Here is a 10,381-nt window from a genome sequence, read left to right as displayed (position 1 = left end):
ATGGGCCTGTAGCTTGATTTAGCAGGGCTTTTCTCATGTCCTTATGATGTATGTGCTTTAGGCTGCAATCCTATACACACTTATTTGGGAATGATGATGATGATGATGATGATGATGATGATGTTATTATTTGTACTCCACCCATCAGACTGGGTTGCCTCGGCCACTCTGGGCGGTTGAACAATGTGGCTTACTTCTGAGTAAGGATTGCACTGCCCGTTTCACATACTGCCATTTAAATATGTTATACCGCTTGCTTTCGGCACATAGTAACATTTGCTTAGTGAACATGGGTCCAGCTGAGATCCAATTGCAATATGTACTGCAGAGGGGTAGGAGATCCTGGAAGGACTAGAGATCTCGTCAACTATTCGACTTCTTGCTCGTCCAGGTTGCCATTCCCAAGCGCTGGAATCTCCTTCTCCGGTAGTAACCCGTATTCATTTAAGAACGCCTCCACATCCACAGCAAAAAACTCCTCACTGAACTGTTCGGTTACACTAATGAAATTGCTGACGAGCTCCCCACCTTTGTACACAAGAAGCGTTGGGAGAACGTCGGTGGAGAAACGGTCTCCGGCCCCTGTGTTGGAAGCCTTGATCTTGCAGAATTTCACCGTGGAGTACTCGGCAGCAAGGCACGACAGGCTGCTATTGAGTGCCTCGCAGCCCTTGATGCCATCTTCATAGATGTGGACAATGACTGTGGTGGTTTTTCGCTCCTTCTCAACAGCTTCCAGGAACTGTTCCCCGTTCTGCAGCTCTGAAAGGTAGCCATATTTTGGCCCAAAGCTCAGTCGCTGGTGCATATCCTGCATACAACGCTTGCGATACTTCCGTAGGCAGCTTTCGTCTTCCATGTCTTCGTTAATTAGCTCGTACTCTTGCACGCTCATCTGGAAACATTTGGAAGGGTAAGCGGAATTATTATGGAATAGGTAATAGGTTAAAAAAAAAGCTAAAGGACCCCTGGATGGTTAAGTCCAGTCAAAGGTGACTATGGGGTTGCAACGCTCATCTCGCTTTCAGGACGAGGGAGCCGGCATTTGTCCACAGACAGCTTTGTGGGCCATGTGGCCACAATGGCTAAATCGCTTCTGATGCAACAGAACATTGTGACAGAAACCAAAGAGCACAGAAACACTGTTTATGTTCCCATTGCAGCGGTACCTATTTATATACTTGCACTGTTGTGCTTTCAAACTGCTAGGTTGGCAGGAGCTGGGACAGAGCAACAGTAGCTCACCCCGTTGCAGGGATTCAAACTGCCGACCTTCTGATCAGTAAACCCAAGAGGCTTAGTAGTTTAGACCACAGCGCCACCCATGTCCCTTATTACAGAATACAGTGGTTTACTCAACGAACTTCACTCCATGGAACCTCATGGAACAAGAGGAGAAAACTTTAAGAATAGGAGAGGAGCACTTGGGTGCCATTTCTTGAACTTTCAATGATATTTTCTTTAAGTTGTATCTATGATCATACTCTTGGTGTGGATGAAACTTCCCTGCTGATGCAAACAGCAGCTTTCAAGGGTGGGACTTCTATTGCATCCTGCTCTCATAACTAAGAATACTGTTGAATACTAACGCATGGGACACGGGTGGCGTTGTGGGTTAAACCACAGAGCCTAGGACTTGCCGATCAGAACGTCGGCAGTTCGAATCCCCACAACGGGGTGAGCTCCCGTTGCTCGGTCCCTGCTCCTGCCAACCTAGCAGTTCAAAAGCACGTCAAAGTACAAGTAGATCAATAGGTACCGCTCCAGCAGGAAGGTAAACGACGTTTCTGTGTGCTGCTCTGGTTCGCCAGAAGCGGCTTAGTCATGCTGGCCACATGACCCAGAAGCTGTATGCCGGCTCCCTCGGCCAATAAAGCGAGATGAGCGCCACAACCCCAGAGTCGGCCACGACTGGACCTAATGGTCAGGGGTCCCTTTATCTTTACCTTTACTAACGCAACAGTCCTAACCCCACTTACCAGCGAGTTCAATAGGATTTACATCTAAGTAGACATGGTTATGATTTTGCTGTAAATAAGCACATCAATAAAGGAAGTTGAGCGGGCAAAGAAATACAGAACCCTTAGGGCACACAGATGGATAAATTGCCAAAGCCATGTTTGCAAATGTGGATAGATATTTTTGCAACTCTTGTTGAGTTATGGCAGTATGAATACCCTCGAGGAAGCAATTTGTTTTCTCTTGAGTGACATTAATGCCGATGTAACACACAAAGTGGCTTTCTTTTTGCTCTACTAGCAAAATCAGAAAGAGAGAGCTAGATTAAATTGCTGTAAACTGCTGTGGAGAAACAGAGATTGGCTTCTTAGGTATTCCTGACATGATGTAGGGTTCAGAATTTTAAACTCTTGCATTGCTGCATCGATCTGTTGCAGTATGTATTTGTCATGGCCTTTGCCCACAACAATAAAATAGAGTGGATTGAACATATGAACCCGCTTGTTTTTCCAGCATGGCTTAGTTATGTGAATACTTCAGCATGGTAAGACTACATACACACAGTTTAAAGCACTATGACACCACTTTAAGCAGTCATGGCTTCCACCAAAGAATTCTGGGAGCTGAGGATGCTGAGAGACCTTACAAGACCCCTATTTCCTCCTAGAGCTACAACTCTCAGAGTTCTCTGTGGAGAGGAATGGATTGTTAAGCCACTCTGGAAATTGTAGTTCTGGGAGGGGCTTTGACACTCCTCCCAGACTGGTCATGTTGTGCAGATGCCTGATTATCATCTTCCAAAACAACTACAGTGTTACCTCGGGTTACATACGCTTCAGGTTACAGACTCCGCTAACCCAGAAATAGTACCTCGGGTTAAGAACTTTGTTTCAGGATGAGAACAGAAATTGCGCAGTGGTGGTGCAGCAGCCGCAGGAAGCCCCATCAGCTAAAGTGGTGCTTCAGGTTAAGGACAGTTTCAGGTTAAGAACGGACCTCCGGAACGAATTAAGTATGTAACCAGAGGTACCACTGTACTCTATTCCAAACTTAAAAATGGAAAGTGTGATGCTGGTGGTCAACAAAAGAAGTTTAAAGACTTTCTCAACACAAATCTAAAAAAAAAATAATGTAGTAGCAACACCGACAACTGGGAAACACTGGCCTGTGAGTGCTCCAATTGGAGAAAAGCCTTTCCCAAAGGTCTCATGGGCTTTGAAGATGCTCAAACTCAGGACAAAATGGAGAAACGTGCTAAGAGGAAGGCACGCTTGGCAAACCCTCACCGTGATCAACTCCCACCTGGAAACCTATGTCCCCACTGTGGAAGGATGTGTGGATCCAGAATTGGCCTCCATAGTCACTTACAGACCCACTGTTAAAACCGTGTTCATGGAAGGCAATCTTACTCAACTATAAGTGATCACCAAAGAGAATGCAAGGGGGGATCCTGACTGGACCAGAATTTTCTCTTCTGTGGAGGATCTTTATGTGTGTATAACAGCACACCCACTCTTCTCATGAATTCTGGAAATGCAGGTGGTGGCATGGCTGCTCAGTGCATTGATGGCATTTTCTGATTCTTCACCCCATTAAATCACTTCAATTGTGTATCTCCCCCCACTCTCTTACCTTGCGACTGAATCGCTCCCTGGTGTCTTTATCGTCCCTACTTTGAGAGCGATAGGGTGAAGACATCTGTCTGATGAGAATCTCTTTCTTGCTTACAGGAAGGGCGTTCCTGTCTTTACTTTCCAGTTTAAACTTTCTCCAGTCGTTGATGACCCCTTTAGGCCCTAGGAGAAGAAAAGGTGGTTGTTATTTCGTATTCTTTCTTTTAGGGGTTTGTCAGCTGCCTCGACATTCAGAACAATGAGTCAAGGGCTGGAGCTTACTAAAGGCAAGAATGCAAAATGCACAATGCTCAATATGTGTGTGTGTGTGTGTGTACACACACACACACACACACACATTGAAAAGCAAAACCCAGTATAAACAACATTAAAAAATGCATTTAATACAGTGCAACTGCTTCAAACATATGGCACAACAGAACAATTGTTGAGTGGAAAAAATGCACAACTATCCATCTATCATAATATAAGTATAACTTTAACATTCTTGTCTTTTCAAGTAAGATTTTCAGTACGGTCATACCTCATGTTACGTTTACTTCATGATACGTTTTTTCAGGTTGCGTCCCACGGCGACCCGGAAGCACCAGAAAGGGTTACTTCCGGGTTTTGCCGCTCGCACATGTGCAGAAGCGCTAAATTGTGCTTCACGCATGCACACCAGCTCCAAATTGCGCCACGCACCTGCACAGATACGGCGCTTCAGGTTGCAGGCTTTTCATGTTGCGAACGGGCCTCCGGAACGGATCCCGTTCGCAACCAGAGGTACCACTGTAGTCTGAAAGAACCCAGAAAGGAAAAGCTATCATGATAACCTATTGATGACAAAGCTCTGTGGATGTCCCATAAAGACTGCTTATTGTATTTCCGGCAGTGGCAGTTGTGGCCTGGCACAATGGGAGCTAGGAGGCATAGGGAGGCTCTGCCACACCACTGCCGGTGGCGTCTTTTGTCTCAGTTGGTTGCTAAGACTTCAGGGACTTCCTGCCTTGGTTTTTAATTTAAAACACCCAATAAGGGCCGTTCTAAAGGGGTGTTGGAGACAGACCTGAGGGAGCCTGTCTCTGCTCGGGTCATATATTTCAGCTGCACGGTCAGCAACGGTTGTCTCACCTGCCCAGCACACTTAGAATCATAGAATAGACCCAGTGGCGTAGCGTGGGGGGTGCCAGGGGTGCCGGCCGCACCGGGCGCAACATTTAGGGGGGCGCGTTTGGCCGGCCCTCCTCGAGGAAGCAGGAACCCCACTGTCCTCGGACCTCCTCCGAAGGCTGGCGGTGGGGCGGAGAGACCTCCTCCCGCCGCCAGCCTTCGGAAGGCTGCTCCGAAGCCTGGCGGTGGGGCAGAGAGACCTTCTCCCCGCGCCAGCCTTCGGATGGCTGTCCTGAAGACTTGTGGTGGGAGCAGTGGCGTAGCGTGGGGGGTGCAGGGGGGGCCTGCCGCACCTGGCTCAACATCTGGGGGGGCGCGGAAGAGACTCGAGTGCTAAAATCCACGGGTTAGGGGGCGCAAATTACTTGCCTTGCCCCGGGTGCTGAGAACCCACGCTACGCCACTGAATAGACCACAAGGGCCATCGAGTCCAACCCCCTGCCAAGCAGGAAACACCATCAGAGCACTCCTGACATATGGTTGTCAAGCCTCTGCTTAAAGACCTCCAAAGAAGGAGACTCCACCACACGTCTTGGCAGCAAATTCCACTGTCAAACAGCTCTTACTGTCAGGAAGTTCTTCCTAATGTTTAGGTGGGATCTTCTTTCTTGTAGTTTGGATCCATTGCTCCGTGTCCGCTTCTCTGGAGCAGCAGAAAACAACCTTTCTCCCTCCTCTGTATGACATCCTTTTATTTACTTGTTGCATTCTCCGAGGGAAAGTGAGCAGTGTTTGCATGATATTGCTGTGGAATTATTCGGTTGCTGTATTCAGGGCCATGGAGGAATTTGCCTGTAGATAGATTGGGCCCATCTGGTGGCTTTTGCCTACCTCATAGCAACTGTCACAACGTCTGGCAGAAAAGGCATTGGGTTGGATCGTTAGTCAAAACTAGAAACGAGGGTTTAGTGTACTATGGGCTTCTGGAGGAAAGTTTTGTCGAAAGATCTAGGCTAATGGGTCATAAAATTCCTCCAAATGGAAACCTGGTAAGTTTTCTCCCATTTGATCTGTATCATGGGGGAATCCTTTAAACCAGGATCAACCCTAATGGAGCAATCAGCCAGCCAGCAATCAGGCTAAGCTGATTCCGGATACGTACCCAAGGCCTACTTGCACCTGTAATCAATAAAAAGTTGTGGCAGTTTCAATTACAAATGGTTTTCCTGTCATTATTGCTACCTTCAGGCTCCTGAACCCTGGTGACCCCGGGATCACTGCTCCTGGGTCTGCAAACTCTGAGAGAACAATGACTATTATACAAGAAGGTTCTAATGTGGAAGCAACCTTAGTAGAAAAAGGATCTGCTATGGACTGGGTACCAGAGTCTGGCTTTGTTTGATGGTTCTGTGTGAAGCCTGATGAATATATGTGTGAGAGAACTGGTCTCCCTCCTCACCTTCCCACCATCCCAGTATGTGAACATGAAAGCCCTAAGTATCTCAGCTTCTTCACAGGTGGAAATCTGTGAGGAAAGAATGGAGATGGAAGAACATGGGGAGTTCCATCCTCAGGAATAAAGGGAGACAGATCCATCTCAGCTTCCACATTGACTGTGAAACATTTGAGCAGAAGGAGAAGACTGGGCATACCTTTTGTTTGGCAATAGAGGGAGGTCGAGATTGCTCATCCCGAGTCAATTGCAGGGGCGGGCGGGCGGGGGGGCAAGAATTTTGGCTTGGGCCAAGTGCTGTGAAATATGTGCTTTGAATAAACCAAACTACAGTGGTACCTCAGTTTTCAAAAGTAATCCACTCCGGAAGACCGTTCGAGTTCTGAAACGTTCGAAAACTGAAAACTCAATAGCTGACAGCTAGGCCTCAGGATCTTGCACTCAGCAGATGCCACGTGGCATGTTCGATTTCCAAGGCGTGTTCGAAAACTGAAGCATTTACTTCCGGGTTTACGGTGTTCGAAAACCAAAATGTTCATCAACAGAGACATTCGAAAACCGAGGTACCACTGTACCTGCCATAGCAGGCAAAGAATTAAGGCATTCTGCTGTGGAGATATTCCTTAGAAAGGTAACCTCCACTTGCAGGATACAGTGGTACCTGAGGTTAAGAACTTAATTCGTTCCGGAGGTCCGTTCTTAACTTGAAACTGTTCTTAACCTGAGGTACCACTTTAGCTAATGGGGCCTCCTGCTGCCGCCGCGCAATTTCTGTTCTCATCCTGAAGCAAAGTTCTTAACCCGAGGTACTGTTTCTGGGTTAGCGGAGTCTGTAACCTGAAGTGTCTGTAACCCGAGGTACCACTGTATATTAAACTTTATGTCCCCACTAATCTACCATTGACAAAGTCCTTCTCTTCCTCTGTCGAGTTCCTCATTGATGGCCCCTTGGTGCTTGATGTTTAACAATAGTTGAAATCTACTTTCTTCAGATTTACCTCATTCACATGTATAGGGATGTATACCACTGTCCCTTGCAATTTCCCAAAGCAATGAATATTCCTGAATACTTACTTAATAATGGGTCATAATCCATACAATGCTTTTGTTGCTGTTACTATGGATGCATAGTGCAAGAGACACATAAGGGACATTAGCCCACGAGCAACAAGGCTTTCTTACCTGTATGTATAGCTTCTGGTGCTTCAAGTTCCTCTTCCAAACTAAGCTCTTTTTGCCCTTCCATTGCCGTGATTGGATTGACAGACACTAACAGGATCAAGGAAGAAAACAGTAAACACACGGGCAGATGAGCTACATGCTTTCAGAGTCTGCTAACATGTACTCTTATGTTGTTACAGCTTTATAATTATTGCTCTCCTCATGAAATCATAATGAATAAGTCTCCTATTAACATCTCATAAAGTTAAAAAAAAAGAACGCTATATCCAGTTTTTTAAAGGGGTTATTAAAAGAAGTCTAGACTAGAAGCTTGCTACAGACTATGTAGAATGTGATTAAAGGGCGCAGGGTTCTCCCTGTGATGCGTCGTTGTTTACTACAGATATTCCATGCTTTTCTGATCTATTATTATATATACACACTCGTAAACTTGCCATCCAGGAAAGAAGGAAGTTAAGTTTGGACATATTTAACTGCGAGGGACGCGGGTAGCGCTGTGGGTTAAACCACAGAGCCTAGGACTTGCCGATCAGAAGGTCGGCGGTTTGAATCCCCGCAATGGGGTGAGCTCCCGTTGCTCATTCCCTGCTCCTGCCAACCTAGCAGTTCAAAAGCACGTCAAAGTGCAAGTAGATAAATATGTACCGCACCGTCGGGAAGGTAAACGGCGTTTCGTCAGATCAAATAATTCACGTTCCTGCTGGGCCACAGTTCCCTCCATCTCTGCCTCCCAAGGTCCAGCAACACCCTCCTCCCTCATCTGATCTGTCAGAGCACACTCCTAGATTAGTCCCAGAGAGGTTACTTCTGTGCTTCTAACACAGCAAAAAACAACAATTACGAGTTATCAGTCTCTGCAGCCACAGCTGGCACTGTGATTCTCCAACTCTTTGACTTCAACCCCTGCAAGGGCACTCTGTTGTCTCTCGAGACAGATAGATGCCAACAACAAGAACTCGATCCTTTGATTTGATACGCAGCCAGTATTTTGGCCCTGTAAATGGTTGTATGTGTAGATTGGGGGCCAACCTAAGTCTTCAAAAATTAAAAAGGAGATTTTCAAAACAAGGAACTGGACCTTCTAGGTATGTTTGTGTTGGACCACACCCAACCTGAATTTATTGAAAAGTCCCTTTGGCTTCAAAAAAAGCATAGTACTATTGAAAAGTGTGTTGTTTTAGAGGGTCCTAGTGAATTAGCCTCAAGATGTGAATGCAGAGCTGCTCTTTCTTTGCTCGGTGACAAAACTGGATAAAACACACAGCTCACACGGCAAACACAGACCTCCCCATCACTCTCTACCCCTGGCAGAGATGGAAGAGTCGGTTCACATTGGGAGCTACCTTGGCAACTTGCTTCTTTATTCCTTCCAAGTACAGTGGTACCTCGGGTTAAGTACTTAATTCGTTCCGGAGGTCCATTCTTAACCTGAAACTGTTCTTAACCTGAAGCACCACTTTAGCTAATGGGGCCTCCTGCTGCCGCCGCGCCACCGGAGCACGATTTCTGTTCTCATCCTGAAGCAAAGTTCTTAACCTGAAGCACTATTTCTGGGTTAGCCTGCACTCTGCAGGCCATTATGTACCCTACTGTACAAAGATATCGTTCTTTAACCTGAAGCGTCTGTAACCTGAGGTACCATTGTAATTTTAGTTTAAAGGTGAAGGAAGCAAGCATTCAGGTGCTCTTTTAGATGGTGTTGCGTGGAGGGAATTTCAAGAAGAAATTGGGAGGGGGGGAAACACCATAGAGGCTATGTCCCCCTACCCCTTTTAAAAGTAGAATCTTATCAACTTGGAATGAACAGACCCACCCTTTTTGGAAGCACCCTTGTTTATGTGCCATTGAGTTAAAAACACCACAGCTCCTCAGGGGCCAAATAGACCAAACAAGGCCACCACTTTAGTTTAATCACATCTTCCTCACTCGAATATAAAGCAGTAGAGGGGATGCAGTTTTTCCACCACATGGTGCCCGTCTGTGAGCGAGGAATAATTTTATCTCTGCATTTTGTCACTTCAGGCACTCTTTCCACCAACCCACTCTGCAGGCCATTATGTACCCTACTGTACAAAGATATTGCTCTATTGGAGGACTGCCTGATCCAAGTCCTGTTTAAGGAGAATTAACCATCAGTCAGGAGAAGAAGGCCCTTAAACTGCCCAGCTACACCACAAGGTAAAGGTAAAGGACCCCTGGACAGTTAAGTCCAGTCAAAGGTGACTATGGGGTTGAGGCGCTCATCTCGCTTTCAGGCTGAGGGAGCCGGCGTTTGTCCACAAACAGCTTTCCGGGTCATGTGGCCAGCATGACTACACCACTTATGGCGCAACGGAACACCATGACGGAAACCAGAGCGCACGGAAACGGCGTTTACATTCCTGCCGCCATGGTACCTATTTATCTACTTCCACTGTTGTGCTTTCAAACTGCTAGGTTGGCAGGAGCAGGGATCGAGCAACAGGAGCTCACCCTGCTGCGGGGATTCGAACTGTTGACCTTCCGATCGGCAAGCCCAAGAGGCTCAGTGGTTTAGACCACAGCGCCACCCGCATTCCACTTAGTACCTGGAGAGCAGACCAACTAGGCGCACAGGTCTCCTGGTCACAGCCTGCACCACTAGGGGAAAATATTACGTTTCTATTTAAATTACAGTAATTATTTCTAAATTTGCAGCTTTAGGTATAAGTCAGCACATGCAAATTTTGTACAAATCTGTGTCCTCTTGTTTGGTGAGGTGTGAGTAACCTCTCCATCACCAGGCCAGCTCATAGCTGGTGCTAGAGAGGTGGACTGTGAAGAAAGCATCTCAAGTGATAGTGACTGGGAAAGTAGGCGTGTGTGTGTGTGTGTGTGTGTGTGTGTGTGTGTGTGTAAGAAAGTTCCCCGCCACACGTTTGTACTGTTTTTATTGTAAAAAAATCAGACGTCCCTCCTGTTTTATGAGCTAGCAGGGCAGACATATGAACGGCAAGCATTGCGACCCCTGTAGCTTTCAGTTTGGTAAACCAAATAAATGTGGTTTAACATGAATTGCAAAAAAAAGTTTGCAGACAGTTAA

General features: G+C 46.5%; 1 protein-coding gene across 3 annotated transcripts in view; it reads right to left on the bottom strand.

Annotated features, from left to right (window-relative positions):
- The window catches only part of PDC (phosducin), a 30,965-nt gene continuing 20,584 nt past the window's right edge, over positions 1-10,381 (bottom strand). For 2 of the 3 annotated variants that reach the window (XM_082225577.1, XM_082225578.1), the window contains 3 exons: positions 7,321-7,407; positions 3,592-3,755; positions 1-895 (listed from right to left, as the gene is read on the bottom strand). In XM_082225577.1, coding sequence (XP_082081703.1) covers positions 368-895; positions 3,592-3,755; positions 7,321-7,384 — 756 coding nt within the window. In that variant the 5' untranslated portion in view covers positions 7,385-7,407 and the 3' untranslated portion in view covers positions 1-367. Of the gene's footprint in view, positions 896-3,591; positions 3,756-5,858; positions 5,949-7,320; positions 7,408-10,381 lie in introns of those variants that run through there. The other variant, XM_082225579.1, reaches the window with a different exon arrangement.

The sequence above is a fragment of the Podarcis vaucheri genome (assembly GCF_965113315.1).
Source record: "Podarcis vaucheri genome assembly, chromosome: 6".
NCBI lineage: Eukaryota > Metazoa > Chordata > Lepidosauria > Squamata > Lacertidae > Podarcis > Podarcis vaucheri.
Note: the sequence above shows the minus strand (reverse complement) of the source record. Positions and strands in the feature narration are given on the sequence as shown.